At 45.0% G+C, this 20,396-nt stretch overlaps 3 gene segments (V, D, J or C); all 3 read left to right on the top strand.

Annotated features, from left to right (window-relative positions):
* Positions 1–739: 739 nt before the first annotated feature.
* On the top strand, positions 740–16,256 carry LOC127543505 (immunoglobulin lambda variable 4-69-like). The segment is given in 2 exon segments: positions 740–833; positions 15,705–16,256. Coding segments are annotated over 2 exon segments (579 nt in total).
* LOC127544401 (immunoglobulin lambda variable 4-69-like) lies at positions 6,773–7,296 on the top strand. The segment is given in 2 exon segments: positions 6,773–6,853; positions 6,974–7,296. Coding segments are annotated over 2 exon segments (369 nt in total).
* A 96-nt stretch (positions 16,257–16,352) lies between the features above and the next one.
* LOC127548900 (immunoglobulin lambda variable 4-69-like) lies at positions 16,353–19,626 on the top strand. The segment is given in 2 exon segments: positions 16,353–16,410; positions 19,304–19,626. Coding segments are annotated over 2 exon segments (381 nt in total).
* The last annotated feature ends 770 nt before the right edge of the window (positions 19,627–20,396 follow it).

Here is a 20,396-nt window from a genome sequence, read left to right on the forward strand (position 1 = left end):
TTACAATCTCACACACACTCACACACTCACACATACTCTCACACACACTCACACACACATACACTCACAAACACACACACTCACACACACACACTCACACACACACACACTCACACACACACACTCACAAACACACACACTCACACACACATACACTCACAAACACATACACTCACAAACACACACACTCACACACACACAAACACAGACACACACACACACACACACTCACACACAAACACACACACTCACACACACATACACTCACACACTCGCACACACGGCTCTCCCCCTGCCCCTCTCCCTCTCTTGTCCTGTGCACAGATTCCCACCTGGGGCCCGGGGAGTACGAGCAGGGTCAGCTCCTGGCTGTGGGCCCTGAGGTTTGCTTACAAGACGGGGATTCATGGCGGGCCTGGAGCCACTAGATGGAGCTGTGGGACTGACTCTGGGCAGGCAAAGGGGTAGGAGGGGGCTGGGGGTCTCAGGGGGGATGAGCCCAGCTGGCTGAGGCTGCTCTGACCCCCGGGATCCCTCACGAGCGACATCTCAGCTGGGCAAGGGCTTTCACTGCTCCATCCCCTCCCCCTGGGAGACGTGCCTTCCCCATGGGACCTGGGACCCCACATTTAGGGCCAGGGCTGCTTCAGAAGCCCCAGATTTGCATCCAGCCCCGCCCCCTCCCAGCCCCATCCCAGACTCCCAGGGAGAGGATAAGAGGGGCCTGGCAGAACCCGGACCCAGCTGGTTCTCTCTGGGGAGCAGAGCTCTCGGGGTCCCCTGCACCATGGCCTGGCCTCTCGTCTGCCTCCTCCTGCTCACCTGCTGCTCAGGTCAGGGCTGACCCTGCTTGTCCTGCTCCCTCCTCCCTGTCCCGGGGTCCCCTGTGAGGGTCTCCAAGCACCTTCGCCCTCCCTCCTATGCTGGGACATTAATGTCTGTCTGTGTTTCCAGGTTCCTTCTCCCAGCCTGTGCTGACTCAGGCTCCCTCCATGTCTGTGTCCCTGGGAGCCACGGCCAGACTCTCCTGCACCCTCAGCAGTCAGCACAGCAGCTACTCAATTCATTGGTACCAGCAGAGCCCGGGAAAGGCCCCTCGGTACCTCATGTATGTCAACAGCGATGGAAGTACAGGCAAGGGCGAGGGGGTCCCCGACCGCTTCTCGGGCTCCGGCTCTGGGGTCGATCGCTACTTGTCCATCAGCAACATCCAGCCTGAGGACGAGGCCGATTACTACTGTGGGGCAGGTGATGGTAGTGGTGCTTACCACAGTGCTACATTCAGTGAGGAAGTGGGACAAAAACCTCCCTGCCAGCCCCCACCTGGCCCAGGCTTCTGACACAGCCCAAGCTGCCAGGGGACCAGAAGGTCCCTCCTTCTCTCTGCTTCTTCCTCTTTCACATTTTTTTTCTTTCTTCCTCTTTCTGCCTCTGTCTCTATATCTATGGCTGATATTCTGCCTGTCTCTCTCTCTCTCTCTCTCTCTCTGTCTGTCTCTGTCTCTCTCTGTCTCTGCCAATGAATTGGGCTTGCAACTCAAAAAGCTAGAAAAAGAACAAATTAAAAAGCCCTAATTAAATACCAAATCAGAAATTCTGAAAAAAGAAGAGATTAAGAAAATTGAAAGTAAGAAAACTATTGAATTAATAAATAAAACTAAGAGTTTCTTTTATGGGGGAAAAACAAATCAGATAAACCTTTAGTTAATATGATTAGAAAAGTCAAAGAAAAAATCAAATTGTTAGTCTCAAAAATGAAAAGGGAGAATTATCCCCAAATGACTAGGAAATTAAAGCAATAATTAGGAGTTATTTTGCCCAAATATGTCAATAAACACGGAATCTACGTGAAATGGGGGAATACCTATAAAATATAGATTGCCCATATTAAGAGAAGAGAAAATAAATTACTTAAATAGTCCCATTATAGAAAAAGAAATAGAACAAGGTATTAATCAACTCCCTAAGAAAAAATCTCCAGGCCCAGATGGATTTACATGTGAATTTTACCAAACATTTAAAGAACAATTAATTCCAATGCTATATAAACTATTAAAAAAAAAACAGGGAAAGAAGGACTCCCATCAAATTCCTTTTATAACACATATATCTTGCTTATACCTAAAGCCGGTAGGATGAAAACAGAGAAAGAAAATTATAGACCAATCTCCCTAATGAATATTGATGCAAAAATCTTAAATGAAATATTAGCAAAGAGATCACAGAAAGTCATATCCAAGATAATACATGATAACCAAGGAGGATTGATACCAGGAATGCAGGGCTGGTTCAATATTGGGAAAACTATTAGCGTAATTGACTATATCAATAACCAAATAACAAAAACCATATGATCATCTCAATAGATGCAGAAAAAGCGTTTGAAAAAATCCAACTTCCCTTCATATTAAAAACACTAGTGAGTATAGGAATAAATAGAGTTTTCCTTAAAATAATCTGTATCATTTATTTAAAACCATTAGCAAACATCATATGTAATGAGCACAAACTATTACCATTCCCAATAAGATCAGGGGTGACACAACATTGCCCACTATCACATTACTATTCAATAGTGTATTAGAAATGTTAGCTTTGGTGATAAGAGAAGAAAAAGAGATTAAAGGAATTAGAGTAGGCTATGAGGAAATCAAATGATCACTCTTTGCAGATGATATGATGGTGTTCTTGGAGAACTCTAGATAATCAATTAAAAAATCACTAGAAATAATCCACAACTTTAGCAAAGTGGCAGGATACAAAATGAATCCACATAAATCATCAGCATTTTTATATGTTACCAACAAAGTCAATGAGTAATTGAAAAATTACCCATGCATATGTTCTGTCAATAATAAAAAGAAAGAGAGAGACAAAGAGAGAATGATAAAGAGAGAAAGAGAGGGAGGAGAGGGAGAGGGAGGAAGAGAAATGGAGAGAAAAGGAGAAAGAAAGAGAGAGAGAGAGAGAGAGAGAGAGAGAGAGAGAGAGAAGAGAGAGAGAGAGAGAGAGAGACCCAGAGACAGAGAAACAGACAGAGAGAGAGAAAGACAGAGCCAGATAGACAGACAAATAGAGAGAAAGACCGAGACACACATAGAGAGAACAGAGACTGGGCCAATGACTTAATAAGTATAGGGAATTTCCTGGTGAGGAAATCCCTACCAATATAGCTGGGTACTTTCTTTGGCCTCTTAATTTTAAAAGTTTGCCTGGAACACAGATTGAGTAACTTACTCAAGATCAAACAGCCATTATATGTCACTTAAATTCTCAGTGCAAAACTCCATTTCCCCTCCATCTGTCACTATAGAAGTCAGTCTCTAGTTAAACTGATTTCTATTTCTATTCAACAATAAACTTTCATTTTGCAACTAATATTCGGGAGTGAGTGAATTCTTTCACTTCTAAAACTTGCAGTCGATTTAAAGGGGATTCTTAACAACTTTCTCATAGCCGCTAACCTCAAGACCACCAGGAATCTAGACCACTCAAACAGCATCACTTAGGGTACAGCAGCAAAGCCCCCAGAGAACAATGGCTGTGACAAGAGCTTACCTCATAATAACAAGAACAACATTTATAAACATTTATATTTTAAGGCATGGTAGGCACTTCATAAATAATAAATTTTGATTCTCACCATAGCCTTGAAAAGTAGGTTTATAATCTTCATGTTACAAATGGGGAAACTGAAGCAAAACTAATATCTGAAAAGTGATTTGAACTAATGTCTTCCTAACTCTAGGTCCACTCAGGTGCTTCTCTGCTCTGATTTCTGGGGAAGCTCCAGGATGTATTCCCATTCCACTTTGCCTGTATCCTGTAATTCCTGTTCTGTCCTTTTTTTTTTTTTTTTTTTTTTCATCTTACACCCTCTCTCTCTTTAAGTACCACAAATGAATATCTTTTCCTGCTCAATAGCCAAAAATAGGTCTTGTATCCCCTCTCCTGGAATGAGTGAGAACTGCAGGTGACTGATCCTCTCTACTTGCCTCCCCTTAAGCCCATCATCCTTCCTGAAGATTGCTATAGCTTTAAGGTTATCCCATTTCTTCCTTATTTCATCCAATCCACCATCCCTGCCTGCAGCACACTGAGGAATACAATCCCCCACATTAGCTGTACTCAAACCTTGTTCACATAAAAAATGGGAAGTCTTCAGCCAAATCCTTGATAAAACTTTTCATCAGAATAAGTTCAAGAAATAAAGCTCATTCCCCAATTTATATCTAAAATGTGGATCAGCTCAGCTATCTGTATCTATGACTACTGTGAACCCTGAGATCCCTCGTGTGGGACAGCTCAACTGGACTGGGCCAAGCCATCTCAAGACCTCTCCCTCTCCCCACAAAAACACCTCCCCAGAAGCAGCCAGCAATATACCACACACACACACACACACACACACACACACACACACACACACACACACAAGAAATGAGAGGACCCTACAGGTTTCTGAATAGAAATGGAGAGGCTCATGATATTAACTTAGGATCTGGTACCGAACAGCTGGCTTCATAAGATTGTTTTTCTTAAGGAGTTCAAACTTCGAACAAGATAGATCAGGCAACGAAATGGCAGAGAAAGCAAATAGTAGCTATGGGGAGGGAAGCGGTACAGCACATAGAGGGCCAGCTCTGGAGTCCCAAAAATGAATTCGCCTGAATTCAAATCTGGCCTCAGGCCATTACTAGCTGGGTGATCCTGGAAGAGGAATGCTCTTAACTTCTGACCAGGCACTCTATCCACTCTGCCAGCTCGCTGCCTCAAACATAGGAGGCACTTAATATATGCTTGCTGATTTTACTGATTTGTGAGGAGTCACGGCTTCCGAATTGGAAGGACCTCATATAAAAGAAGCCTATTCGTGTCTAGTGGTAGTTATCTCTAGGGTGGGGGAAGATGGGAAGAACAAAAAGAAATTGCATGATAACTTTATTACATATTTTTAAAACATATCATATAATACCTAATAGATTGGTACCTTTCTATGCTAGATTATAAAAATGATTGTTTTATTCCCTAAAGTAAAAAAAAAAATCAAAATCACTAAAGTGGATCCATATAGCCGGCCAATATTCAAAATGTCCTTAATTACTTATTGCTCAACAAAAAGTTTTATCTTTGGATTTTTAAATGGCAAAGACACCTAAGAGAGAGATAAGATGTAGCATGGGCCTGACAAGACAGACCACTAAGACCACCTTGACTAGCCCTTTCTCTCTGATCATAAAGAGAAAGGTCCAGGATTTGGAGTCCTACACTTTGTGAATAGCAAAGCTTGTAACTTAGAATCCATTGTCCCACTACCGGGATGTAGCCTTGGGAAGATGCAGCCTGGCAACTGCTCCTGTAAATGCTGTACTCATGACAGTGCAATACCCCCCCTAAAAAGAAGGTGTTTGCCCCTAAAGTTTTCAGCTCAATGAAATGGTCCCCACCACAAAGTTACAACATTTTATCAGTAAAAGTGCAATTAAAAGAGCATCATGATAATTTCCAGTTCCAATCTCGGGACAATGGAATCTTTCCATGAGCCCTACAGCTGAGACCCTCCAGGACAGAACAAGGCAAATCCTTGAGAACAGGGCCTGTCTTGATTTTTCCTTAGGATTGCTGGCCCTTAGCATGGAGTTACCACAGTAGGCACTTGATTAATGCTCCGTGTCCATTCATTCCTTGTTTGTTGCCAGATTCCTATGGAAGAGCTGGGAAAGGGAAAGACTTCTTCAGCAGAATCTCTCTAAGTGGATTCCCTTTCTTGCACTTGTATCCCAGGTTTCTTTGAGGGTCCTCATCACCTTCCAGGACTGAGAGAATTGGGGACATGAACTCTGTGCTTGTGCTGATGACATCAAATATTTGGGAAAAATTTTGAAGAACATGAGGAAAGATGCTGATAGTGCTGGATGAGCCAGAAAAAAAAAACAGCCGATGACTTTCAGGGACCGATCCCTAGAGCTGGGCAGAGACTCTAGTACAGATGTGGAGCTCACATGTCACAGTGAGGGGGGATACAGGCCCGCAGGAGGCAGAAGGGTCCTGACTTGGATGTATTCAAAGGCCCTTTGAAATCTCAGGTCTGTCCTCCAATCTGGGGGTCACTGATTATAATCTTTTGAAATTGCTGGTGCTTTTACCCAACCACTAGATGTTCTCACGGGAGCACATGTGACTGGAGAGTAATGAAGAGAAGAGCTGGAAGCAAAACTTTGCCTGAAAATGACCTAAGCTTTTCAATGACTTACATTGTTATCCCCACACACTCCAAGGCTGTCCTTTACTGTACCAATCCATCCCTTTGTCCCATGCATAGACACCCCCTTGTGGGACTGGTGAGCAGCAAGCAGGGATCTCCTTCTGGCTGTTGGACCCCTGAGGTTTGGTTGAAAGGCTGGGGTGACATGAGGTTCTACAGCCACTGGGAAGTGCTGGGGGACTGGCTCTGGACAGGCAATGGAGGCAGGAGGAACCTGGGGATCTGGGTGGGGGAGAGGGCATGACCCAGCTGACTGTCTGTGGTTGCTCTGCCCCGCTGGGATCACTCATGAGAGACATCTGAGCTGGGCTGAGGGCAAGGACTTCCAGTGCCCCTTCCCTTCCCCCTGAAAGACATGCCTTCTCTCCATGGGCCCAGATTTAGAACCCAGGGTGTGGTGAAAGCAACCCAGATTTGCATCCAGCCCCCACCCTCCTCCCCAGCCCATCCCAGGCTCCCAGGGAGAGGATAAGAGGGGCCTGGCAGAACCCGGACCCAGCTGGTTCTCTCTGGGGAGCAGAGCTCTCGGGGTCCCCTGCACCATGGCCTGGTCGCTTGTCTGCCTCCTCCTGCTCACCTGCTGCTCAGGTCAGGGCTGACCCTGCTTGTCCTGCTCCCTCCCTCCTGTCGGGGGTCTCCTGTGAGGGTCTCCAAGCACCTTCGCCCTCCCTCCTATGCTGGGACATTAATGTCTGTCTGTGTTTCCAGGTTCTTTCTCCCAGCCTGTGCTGACTCAGGCTCCCTCCATGTCTGTGTCCCTGGGAGCCACGGCCAGACTCACCTGCACCCTCAGCAGTCAGCACAGCACCTACCCAATTCATTGGTACCAGCAGAGCCCAGGAAAGGCCCCCCGATCTGTCATGTATGTAAAGAGTGATGGAAGTGTAGGCAAGGGCGAGGGGATTCCCGACCACTTTTCGGGCTCCAGCTCTGGGGCTGATCGCTACTTGTCCATCAGCAGCCTCCAGCCTGAGGATGAAGCCCATTACTACTGTGCAACAGGTTATGGTAGTGGTAGTAGCTACAGCTAACACAGTGCTACATTTACTGAGGAAGTGGGACAAAAACCTCCCCTGCCAGCCCAAACCTGGCCCAGGCTGCTGACTCAGCCAAAGCTGCCAGGAGACCAGTGGGTCAGTGTCTCTGTCTCTCTGTCTCTCTGTCTCTCTGTCTCTCTCTCTCTCTCTCTCTCTCTCACTCTCTCTCACTCTCTAATACAGAATTTGTCATTCTAACCATAAATGTGAACGGGGTAAACTCCCCCATAAAGAGGAAGCAGTTAGCAGAATGGATTAAAAGCCAGAATCCTACAATATGTTGTTTACAGGAAACACACCTGAAGCAGGGAGATACATGCAGGTTAAAGGTAAAAGGTTGGAGCAAAATCTACTATGCTTCAGGTGAAGTCAAAAAAGCAGGGGTAGCCATCCTGATCTCAGATCAAGTTAAAGCAAAAATTGATCTAATTAAAAGAGATAAGGAAGGACACTATATCTTGCTAAAGGGTAGCATGGATAATGAAGCACTATCTATATTAAACATATATGCACCAAGTGGTGTAGCATCTAAATTCTTAAAAGAAAAATTAAGGGAGCTGCAAGAAGAAATAGACAGTAAAACTATAATAATGGGAGATCTTAACCTTGCACTCTCAGAATTTGATAAATCAAACCACAAAATAAATAAGAAAGAAGCCAAAGAGGTAAATAGAATACTAGAAAAGTTAGAGATGATAGATCTCTGGAGAAAATGTAATGGAGACAGAAAGGAATACACTTTCTTTTCAGCAGTTCATGGAACCTATACAAAAACTGAACATAGATTAGGACATAAAAACCTCAAACTCAAATGCAGTAAGGCAGAAATAGTAAATGCATCCTTTTCAGACCACGATGCAATGAAAATTACATTCAACAAAAAGCCAGGGGGAAGTAGACCAAAAAATAATTGGAAACTAAATAATCTCATACTAAAGAATGATTGGGTGAAACAGCAAATCATAGACATAATTAATAACTTCACCCAAGAAAACGATAATAATGAGACATCATACCAAAATGTATGGGATGCAGCCAAAGCGGTAATAAGGGGAAATTTCATATCTCTAGAGGCCTATTTGTATAAAATCGAGAAAGAGAAGGTCAATGAATTGGGCTTGCAACTAAAAATGCTAGAAAAGGAACAAATTAAAAACCCCCAGTCAAACACTAAACTTGAAATTCTAAAAATAAAAGGAGAGATCAATAAAATTGAAAGTAAAAAAACTATTGAATTAATTAATAAAACTAAGAGTTGGTTCTATGAAAAAACCAACAAAATAAACAAACCCTTAGTAAATCTGATTAAAAAAAGGAAAGAGGAAAATCAAATTGTTAGTCTTAAAAATGAAAAGGGAGAACTCACCACTAACGAAGAGGAAATTAGAGCAATAATTAGGAGCTACATTGCCCAACTTTATGCCAATAAATTCGACAACTTAAATGAAATAGAAAAATACCTCCAAAAATATAGCTTGCCCAAACTAACAGAGGAAGAAGTAAATATCCTAAACAGTCCCATCTCAGAAAAAGAAATAGAACAAACTATCAATCAGCTCCCTAAGAAAAAATCCCCAGGACCAGATGGATTTACATGTGAATTCTACCAAACATTTAAAGAACAATTAACTCCAATGCTAACTAAACTATTTGAAAAAATAGGGATTGAAGGAGTCCTACCAAACTCCTTTTATGACACAGACATGGTACTGATACCTAAACCAGGTAGGCTGAAAACAGAGAAAGAAAATTATAGACCAATCTCCCTAATGAATATTGATGCTAAAATCTTAAATAAAATATTAGCAAAAAGATTACAGAAAATCATCCCCAGGATAATACACTATGACCAAGTAGGATTTATACCAGGAATGCAGGGCTGGTTCAATATTAGGAAAACTATTAGCATAATTGACTATATCAATAACCAAACAAACAAAAACCATATGATCATCTCAATAGATGCGGAAAAAGCATTTGATAAAATCCAACATCCATTCCTAATAAAAACACTTGAGAGCATAGGAATAAATGGACTTTTCCTTAAAATAGTCAGGAGCATATATTTAAAACCATCAGTAAGCATCATATGCAATGGGGAAAAACTGGAACCTTTCCCAATAAGATCTGGAGTGAAGCAAGGTTGCCCACTATCACCATTATTATTTAATATCGTATTAGAAACACTAGCCTCGGCAATAAGAGTCGAGAAAGATATTAAAGGAATTAGAGTAGGCAATGAGGAAACCAAACTATCACTCTTTGCAGATGATATGATGGTATACCTAGAGAACCCCAGAGATTCTACTAAAAAGCTATTAGAAATAATTCATAATTTTAGCAAAGTAGCTGGCTACAAAATAAATCCCCATAAATCCTCAGCATTTTTATACATCCCAACAAAATCCAACAGCAAGAGATACAAAGAGAAATTCCATTCAGAATAACTGTTGATACCATAGAATATTTGGCAATCTATCTACCAAAGGAAAGTCAGGAATTATAGGAGCAAAATTATAAAAAAGTCTCCACACAAATAAAGTCAGACTTAAATAATTGGAAAAATATTAAGTGCTCTTAGATTGGCCGAGCGAACATAATAAAGATGACAATACTCCCTAAACTACTCTATTTATTTAGTGCTATACCAATCAGACTTCCAAGAAAATGTTTTAATGATCTAGAAAAAATAACAACAAAATTCATATGGAACAATAAAAAGTTGAGAATCTCAAGGGAATTAATGAAAAAAAAAATCAAATGAAGGTGGCCTAGCTGTACCTGATCTAAAATTATATTATAAAGCAGCAGTCACCAAAACCATTTGGTATTGGCTAAGAAATAGATTAGTGGATCAGTGGAAAAGGTTAGGTTCACAAGACAGAATAGTCAACTATAGCAATCTAGTGTTTGACAAACCCAAAGACCCTAACTTCTGGATAAGAATTCATTATTTGATAAAAACTGCTGGGATAACTGGAAATTAGTATGGCAGAAATTAGGCATGGACCCACACTTAACACCATATACCAAGATAAGATCAAAATGGGTCCATGACCTAGGCATAAAGAACGAGATTATAAATAAATTAGAGGAACATAGGATAGTTTATCTCTCAGACTTGTAGAGGAGAAAGAAATTTGTGACCAAAGATGAACTAGAGACCATTACTGATCACAAAATAGAAAATTTTGATTACATCAAATTAAAAAGCCTTTGTACAAATAAAACTAATGCAAACAAGATTAGAAGGGAAGTAACAAACTGGCAAAACATCTTCACAGTTAAAGGTTCTGATAAAGGCCTCATTTCCAAAATATATAGAGAACTGACTCAAATTTATAAGAAATCAAGCTATTCTCCAATTGATAAATGGTCAAAGGATATGAACAGACAATTTTCAGAGGATGAAATTGAAACTATTACCACTCATATGAAAGCGTGTTCCAAATCATTATTGATCAGAGAAATGCAAATTAAGACAACTCTGAGATACCACTACACACCTGTCAGATTGGCTAAGATGACAGGAAAAAATAATGATGAATGTTGGAGGGGATGCGGGAAAACTGGACACTGATGCATTGTTGGTGGAGTTGTGAACGAATCCAACCATTCTGGAGAGCAATCTGGAATTATGCCCAAAAAATTATCAAACTGTGCATACCCTTTGATCCAGCAGTGTTTCTATTGAGCTTATATCCCAAAGAAATACTAAAGAAGGGAAAGGGACCTGTATGTGCCAAAATGTTTGTAGCAGCCCTGTTTGTAGTGGCCAGAAACTGGAAAATGAATGGATGCCCATCAATTGGAGAATGGCTGGGTAAATTGTGGTATATGAATGTTATGGAATATTATTGTTCTGTAAGAAATGACAAGCAGGATGAATACAGAGAGGACTGGCGAGACTTGCATGAACTGATGCTAAGTGAAATGAGCAGAACCAGGAGATCATTATACACTTTGACAACGATATTCTATGAGGACATATTTTGATGGAAGTGGATTTCTTTGACAAAGAGACCTGAGTTTCAATTGATAAATGACGGACAAAAGCAGCTACACCCAAAGAAAGAACACTGGGGAACGAATGTGAACTATCTGATTTTTGTTTTTCTTCCCGGGTTATTTATACCTTCTGAATCCAATTCTCCCTATGCAACAAGAGAACTGTTCGGTTCTGCAAACATATATTGTATCTAGGATATACTGCAACATATCCAACATATAAAGGACTGTTTGCCATCTGGGGGAGGGGGTGGAGGGAGGGAGGGAAAAAAAATCGGAACAGAAACGAGTGTCAATATAAAGTAAAAAAAAAAAAAAAAGGAAGATGTCTCCTCCTGCTCAGTATTCCTAACTCTATATCAGTCACAGGTCAAATATTTCCCACTGACTTGTATGACAGATATATGGATCTACTATGTTTCTCATAATTGAATCCCGAGCCTTCTGAGGGCAGGAGCTTTTTGGAGAAGTTATGGGAACATAATATTATCAGAGATTATCCTAATACGTTACTTCAGATTCAGATTCACAATACCATGCAGAAAAAATAGCAGTATCTCTTATCTCCTACTTGGAAAGTTTCCCCAAGTTTTCCCATGGAAAAAGCCACACAGATTAAATGCCTAATGTCAAGGAAAAGGAGGGGGCCACTGGCACTGAGGCACCATGTCATCAGTTCAGCACTTTTTCTCCATTTTCTCTAAGTAAGAAAATTTGGGAAAGAAGTGCAAATAATGAGTTGTTGGTCACACATATTCTAAGAAGAGAACTTTACAAAAGCTAGCCTTCCTAGAAGGCACAACAACATTGGAGAAATAAAATTGGCACCTAACTTATAGGGTTAAATGGAGAATAAAATGAGATAATATTAATAAAGTTCTTTGTATACCCTAAATCTTTATATATAATTTGTTATTCTAAATATTTTTGCTGTGACGATGATCCCATTTTCAATTTTACTCATAAATTATTTAGTTGTTTCTCTGTCTCTCTCTGTCTCTTACTCTCTCTCCTTCTGTCTCTGTCTCTGTCTTTCTCTTTATCTGTCTTTCTCTTTCTAACTTCCTCCCTCTTTCTGTCTCTTTTTGTCTCTCACACAAAGAAACACACACACTCACAAAAACAAACACACCCCAACACACACACTTGCCTCCCTATGGAAAAATCTGTGCAACTTTGTGTTTCACATCCATCTGGGGGCTGGGTACAGGCTCTCAATTTTACATAGTAGATTTGTGGAAATATCAGCTCCAGTGGATTAGATTATCATCACCTCTGCACAAATGATTCTTAGATCTCTGCCTTCTCACCTTGCCCTTTTGAATCAAAATCTAATTTAAGATTCTCTTCCTGCTTCCAGTCAACTTTTAGACAAATTCTTAGTCTCTCCTCTCCTGACTAAAGCAAAAAGAAAAAAAAAATCATAATCACTATAGTGGACCAATATACCAGGCTAATATTCAAAACGTCCTTAATTACTTATTGCTCAAAAACATTATCTTTGAATTTTTAAATAGCAAAGACACCTAAGGGAGAGATCAGATATATCATGGGCCTAAAAACTCAAACCACAAAGACCATCTTGACTACTTCCTCTCCAATCATAAAGAAAACAGTCCAGGATTTTGAGTCCTAAACTTTATGACTAGCAAGGCTAGTTATTGTCCCACAACTGGGATACAAGTTTGTGGAGATGCAGGCTGGCGACTGCTCCTGTAGCCTGTATACCCCTCCCTCTGCAAGACCCCAAAAAGGAAGGTTGTTGCCTCCAAAGTTTTGAGATCCATGAAATGGTCCCCAACACAAAGTAACAACATGTTATCAGTTAAAGTGCAGTTAAAATAAATGCATCATTATTTGTTGCTGCAAGCCTAGGACTGCAGGACCTCTCCATTTGACCTACACTTGAGACCTTCCAGGGTGGAACAGGGGAGCTCCTTGAGAACAGCAGCTGTCTTTGTTTTTCCTTAGGGTTGCCAGCCCTTAGCCTGGAGCTACCACAGTTGGCACTTGATTAATGCTCTGTGTCCATTCATTCCTTGTCCATGACCAGATTCCTATGGAAGAGCTAGGAAAGGGAAAGGCTTCTTCAGCAGAATCTCTCTATGCGAATTCCCTGCTTGCACTTGTGTCCCAAATCTCCCCATCACCTTCTAGGAATGATGGAATTGGGAAAATCAAATCTATGGTTATACTGAAGGTATCATATCTTTGGGGAAAACTCTGGAAGAACATGAGGGAAGATGCTGAAAGGGCCGGATTGGCAAAAAGAAAACAGCCGAAGACTTTCAGGGGATGATCCTAAAGCCGGGGAGACTCTAGTATAGATGTGGGGCTCACACATCCCAGTGAGGGGGATACAGGCCCGGGGGAGGCAGAAGGGCCCGGACTCGGCCACATCCAAAGCCCTTTTGAGGTCTCAGGTCTGTTCTCCAACCCGGGGGTCACTGCTTATAATCTGTTAAAAGTGCTGATGCTTTACCCGACCACTAGGTGTCCTCACAGGAGCCCGTGTGACTGGAGATAATGGAGCAGAAGTTCTAGAAGCAAACCTCTATCTGAAAATGACCCAAGCTTTACAATGATTGTTACAAGCTCACTGTGACGCCCCCAGGCTATCCTTCCCTGCCCCTTCCCTCTCTTGTCCTGTGCACAGATGCCTCCTTGTGGGATTGGGGAGCAACACAAAAAGTTATCAAACTGTGCATCCCCTTTGATCCAGCAGTGTTACTACTGGGCTTATACCCCAAAGAGATCTTTTTGTTGTTGTTGTTGTTGTTGTTGTTCTTGTTGTTGTTCTTGTTCTTGTTCTTAGTTTTATTTTTTTTATAATAACTTTATATTGACAGAATCCATGCCAGGGTAATTTTTTACAGCATTATTCCTTGCACTCGTTTCTGTTCCGATTTTCCCCCACCCTCCCTCCACCCCCTCCCCTAGATGGCAAGCAGTCCTATACATGTTAGATATGTTGCAATATATCCTGGATACAATATATGTTTGCAGAACCGAACAGTTCTCTTGTTGCACAGGGAGAATTGGATTCAGAAGATAAAAATAACCCGGGAAGAAAAACAAAAATGCAAATAGTTTACATTCGTTTCCCAGTGTTCTTTCTTTGGGTGCAGTTGCTTCTATCCATCACTGATCAATTGAAACGGAGTTAGGTCTCTTTGTCAAAGAAATCCACTTCCATCAAAATATGTCCTCATACAATATCGTTGTCGAAGTGTATAATGATCTCCTGGTTCTGCTCATTTCAATTAGCATCAGTTCATGTAAGTCTCTCCAGGCCTTTCTGAAATCATCCTGTTGGTCATTTCTTACAGAACAATAATATTCCATAACATTCATATACCACAATTTACCCAACCATTCTCCAATTGATGGGCATCCATTCAATTTCCAGCTTCCAAAGAGATCTTAAAGAAGGGAAAGGGACCTGTATGTGCAAGAATGTTTGTGGCAGCCCTGTTTGTAGTGGCCAGAAACTGGAAGCTGAGTGGACGCCCATCAGCTGGAGAATGAATAAATCATGGTCTATGGACGTTATGGCTAGAGAGAGAGAGAGAGAGAGAGAGAGAGAGAGAGAGAGAGAAAGAGAGAGAGAGAGAGAGAGAGAGAGAGAGAGAGAGAGAGAGAGAGAGGAGAGAGAGAGAGAGAGAAGAGAGAGAGAGAGACAGAGAGAGACAGAGAGAGAGAGAGAGAGAGAGAGAGAGAGAGAGAGAGAGAGAGAGAGAGAGAGAGAGAGAGAGAGAGAGAGAGAGAGAGAGGAGCAACAAATAGTGGTCGCCTTCTGGTTGTGGGGCCACTGAAGTTTGTTATAAATCTGGAGTAATCTAGGGACCTGCAGCCACTAGGAGGCGCTGTGTGACTGTCTCTGGGCAGGCAAATGGGACAGGAGGAGGCTGGGGATCTTAAGGGGGATGAGCCCAGCTGCCTGTGTCTGTGGCTGCTCTGAGCCCCCCGGATCCCTCATGAGGGACATCTCAGCTGGGCTGGGCAAGGGCTTCCATCCCCTCCCCCGAGAGACATGCCTTCTCCTTGAGACCTGTGACCCCAGATTTAGAAGCCAGGGTGTAGTTAAAGAAAACCCAGATTTGCATCCAGCCCCCGCCCCCTCCCAGCCCCATCCCAGGCTCCCAGGGAGAGGATAAGAGGGGCCTGGCAGAGCCCGGACCCAGCTGGTTCTCTCTGGGGAGCAGAGCTCTCGGGGTCCCCTGCACCATGGCCTGGCCTCTCGTCTGCCTCCTCCTGCTCACCTGCTGCTCAGGTCAGGGCTGACCCTGCTTGTCCTGCTCCCTCCTCCCTGTCCCGGGGTCCTCTGTGAGGGTCTCCCAGCACTTCCCCCCTCCCTCCTGTGCTGGGACATTAATGTCTGTCTGTGTTTCCAGGTTCCTTCTCCCAGCTTGTGCTGACTCAGGCTCCCTCCATGTCTGTGTCCCTGGGAGCCACGGCCAGACTCTCCTGCACCCTCAGCAGTCAGCACAGCAACTACTATATTTATTGGTACCAGCAGAGCCCAGCAAAGGCCCCTCGGTACCTCATGTATGTGGACAGTGATGGAAGTGTGAGCAAGGGCGAGGGGGTCCCCGACCGCTTCTCGGGCTCCGGCTCTGGGGCCAATCGCTACTTGTCCATCAGCAACATCCAGCCTGAGGATGAGGCCCATTACTACTGTGGGGCAGATTGCTGTAGTAATTTTGAGTATTCACAGTGCTACATTCAGCGAGGAAGTGGGACAAAAACCCCTCTGCCAGCCCAGCCCCCGCCCCACAGCTGGTCTGGACTTTTGGCCCAGCCCCAGCTGCTAAAGGGCCCCAAGGTTGTGCTTCCTGTTTCTGTGTCCCTGTCTCAGAGCTCCATGTCCACGACTTGCCAAGAACACACTGAGATAAGTCCCAGAAATGCACCCTGTCTCCCATGAGCACTTTCCTCCTTTCCCAACCTCCTTTCCAGGACATGGACACCAGGGAAGGGGTTTCTTTGAGCCTTTGGCCCTTGGGATTTGTCTGAGGGAGGGGGAGAGGGGCCCTGCCATGATGAGACCCCGCAGCTGCGCCCTCTCAGATCTCCCCAAGAGCAGCTGGTTTGGCGAAGGTGACCCCTGGACACTTGCCAGGGCTCAGAGGCTGTGACCTTCAAGGGGAAGCAGAGAAGCTAGAGAGGAAGTGGGGGAACCGGGAAGGGGGGCCAGCTGCTAACAGGCCCCAGCCAAGAGCTGCTCACTTCTGTTAGCCAGCACCCTCACCTCCAATGGGCCGTGACCAGCATCTCCTGAGGTCAGCCTGAGTCCTCCAGACTGGCAACTCTGCCCCAGATCTTGCTAATTAGGGCAGATGTCACCCAGCTCTGCCAGTCAGGCAGAGACTAGAACACACACCCCTCTCATTTATACTGCCCTGGCCTTCTAGGCTCTTGGCTCAATCCAGTCAGTGACCAATAGATCAGGTCATATCCTGCCCAGCAACAGATTCTAGAACAATAATGTTCTTTCAGAGTACCATGAAACACCTACATGGAGGGAGAGAGGGAGAGAGGGAGAGACAGACAGACAGACAGGGAGAGAGGGAGGAGAGATGCTTCTGGAGCTGGTATCAGGAAGAATTGACTCGAAATCTGTCTTCAGACAATTATTGAATCGTTTGCAACTTGACAGGTCAATTAACCTTTCTCAGTCTCAATTTCCCCATTTATTAAAGAGGCGCGATAGCCTCTGCTTCCTAATGTTGTCTTGAGGATGAAATGAGAGAGTATTTGTAAAGTTCCTTACAAACCATAAAGCTCTCTTTTAATCTTACTGTTGTTATTATCAATATTATTGTAAACATGATGAGTACCAAGGACAGCACCTACATCCCACCACTTGCACCCACAGTGGGTTCCCCTAGCATCCAACTGCAATGTGGTGCTCCTGTGTTTGTCCTCACACCACAAACAATACATCCCCAGGGCCATTTAACAATAAGACAAAGGGCTTAAGTAGCTCAAAACTGAGCACTTACCAAGTGGCACATCAGGGAGACAATAAGGAAGAAACCCTCAAGAAGGCTCTCCCACCAATGTGCTGAGTCTCCACCAGGGGAGGGGATCCCATGGAGGGCCCAGTGGCCAAGACAGCCCATTCCTGAGGCTCTGCGGGGTCCCAGGGCTTTTCTCCTCCCATGGGCACTGGGCACAGTCAGCCAGTCACTAAGCATTCATTAAGCACCTACTATGTGTCAAGTACTGTGCTGAGCTTTGGGGGTATAAATACAGGGAAACAACAATTCCTACATTCAGAGAGCTTACAATCCAGCATGGAAACAAAATGTGAAAACTGTGCATACAGATAAGATCGGACAAAGTGGAGGCGATCAGGGCAGAGACGGCACCCTCAGTGTTGGGAAGGCTTCTTGCAAAGGGAGATTGTACCAGGGAACTGAAGGAAGTCAAGGAGGCAGCCATGGGGAGGCTGAGCCTTCCAGTCCTGGAGGACTTGAGCAGGGAGATGGAGAGTCTGGTGGAAGGAACAACCTCTCTGTGGGCAATCACTCCCTTAAACTCTCTAAGGAATACTTCTCTTCAGTTGGCCTTTTCCCTAAGTGACCTCCCTGGGCCTTCAATTCCATCATCTCCTTGCACCCACTGAGACCAGGCTCTCTCGCAGCCTCCCTGGCCTCCCTTTCCAGCCCTGGCTGCACTGTTCCTCTTACTCCTCCTGTGCTGGGGGAGATGGGATCGTCCCTGGTCCCACTGGCCCTGCCAGGCTCTCCCCTGCCACCCCCACAATCAGGAACCTCTCCTTTGGGTTCTTCAATTTCCCTTCGATCCATGTTCTGGCCACTCTTGTCTTCTGACAGTCTCCTTGATGAAAATTTTGATTCTGCAACTTGTTCAGTCCAGGAGTCCAGAATCTTGGACTGGCGTCAGACTCCAGTTTTCTTTCCTGCAAATGCCGGGGTCGATCCTGGGGGCCTGTGGGCTTCCTTCCAGCTCAGAGCCTGGGTGATGATCTGATCAGGGTTTGTGTCCCCTCTGTCACTATTAGCAAAGCCATTAATGGCCTCACCAGAAAGCAAAGACTCATTTCCCTGTGTGGGGGTAGGGAACCTTGTCAGACCCATAACAGTTAAGGTGGCCCAGGAGGCTCTGGGCCATTATCAGGCTGTGACCAGGAAGGGAAGGCTGGACTCTGGGGAGATTCTGGGGTCCAGGACATGTGAGTGCCTGCCAATGAGAGGCAAAAACTTCAGCTTCGGGAGCCCCTTCATGCTCCCTCTCTGCTGGCTGAGTTGGGGCGGGGAGCTCCAGGCTAGAGGAGGGGATCGAGGAGCAGCAGAGTCTGGGAGCCTGAAGCTGCAGCTCAAGGGCTGGCTCTGCCTTTGAGAGGGGGCGACAGAGCAGCCATCAAGGGCCTCCTCAGTCTCTGTGGCTCCTGAGGTTTGCTTCCAAGAATGGGTTAGAATAGAGATGTTGGGGGCACTAGTCCTGGGCAGGGAGAGAGGGGACCATGAGGAGCCGGGGTATCTCAGCTGGGGATCAGCTTAGGTGGCTGTGGCTACTCAGGCTTCCTGTGATCACTCCAAGGCAGCATCTCAGCTGGCATTGGCCAAAGTATCCCAACACTCCATATCCTCAACCCCACCGTGAAAGATAAACCCTCCTTATGGCCCTGTGACTCTAGCAAGGACTCAGGGTGTACTTAAGAAAACCCAGATTTACATGAAGACACCCCCCTCCCCAGCCCCATCCCAGGCTCCCAGGAAGAGGATAAGAGGGGCCTGGCAGAGACCGGACCCAGCTGGTTCTCTCTGGGGAGCAGAGCTCTCAGGGTCCCCTGCACCATGGCCTGGCCTCTCGTCTGCCTCCTCCTGCTCACCTGGTGCTCAGGTCAGGGCTGACCCTGCTTGTCCTGCTCCCTCCCCCCTGTCCCAGGGTCTCCTGTGAGGATCTCCAAGCATTTTCTCCCTCCCTCCTGTGCTGGGACATTAATGTCTGTCTGTATTTCCAGGTTCCTTCTCCCAGCTTGTGCTGACTCAGACTCCCTCCATGTCTGTGTCCCTGGGAGCCACGGCCAGACTCACCTGCACCCTCAGCAGTCAGCACAGCAACTACTATATTTATTGGTACCAGCAGAGCCCAGGAAAGGCCCCTCGGTACCTCATGTATGTTGGTACTGGTGGAGCTGGAGGCAAGGGCGAGGGGGTCACCGACCGCTTCTTGGGCTCCAGCTCTGGGGTCGATCGCTACTTGTCCATCACCAGCCTCCAGCCTGAGGACGAGGCCCATTACTACTGCAAGGCACCTTATAGTAGTGGTAATAACTATGGTTAAACAAGTGCTACATTCAGTGAGGAAGTGGGACTAAAAACTCCCCACCAGCCCTGACATGGCCCAGAGTCTGACAACAGCCCAGGCTGCCGGGGAAAAGAAAGTCTCTGTTTTCTCTCTGTTTCTTCTTCTCCCACACTTTTTCTTTCTTCCTCTTTCTGTCTCTGCCTCTATATTTACACCTGACACTCTGCCTCCCTTTCCCTCTCTTTCCCTCTCCCTCTCTCCCCTCCTCCCTCTGTCTGTCTGTCTCCTCTCTTTCTCTCTGTGTTTCTCTCCCTGTCTCTCTCTCTCTCTCTCTCTCTCTCTCTCTCTCTCTCTCTCTCTCTCTCTCTCTGTCTGTCTCTGTCTGTCACTTTCTCTCTCTCTCTCTCTCTCTCTCCCTCCCACCCCCCCCTCTTTCTTTCTCCACGGAGTTCTGTGACTCACCTGAGATGAGACCTAGATTACATGACAGAAACAGGTCTTGCACCCAGTTCTTCTGACCCAGAACCTGGATTTTACCCATGTCCCATTTTGACCTCCAGGGTTCAGGCTTTGACAAGTGGAGAGGAGATGAGAGGGAGCTGTTCCCTACAACAGCCGGGCCTGGCTTCTTGTTGGAATGAGAAATGAGGTTTGGTGAAGGGACCCCTTGGACAACAACCAGTGATCATGAGGCCTCAGCCACAGATTCCTTGTAGAGCAGCAAAGACCCCAGTGTTGAAGTGGGAACAGAGAGGACTCCAACTGCTGATGATCCTGTGTACAGCCTCCCTTTTCTCCTCTGGTGA

The sequence above is a fragment of the Antechinus flavipes genome, chromosome 1, assembly GCF_016432865.1.
Source record: "Antechinus flavipes isolate AdamAnt ecotype Samford, QLD, Australia chromosome 1, AdamAnt_v2, whole genome shotgun sequence".
Lineage (NCBI taxonomy): Eukaryota > Metazoa > Chordata > Mammalia > Dasyuromorphia > Dasyuridae > Antechinus > Antechinus flavipes.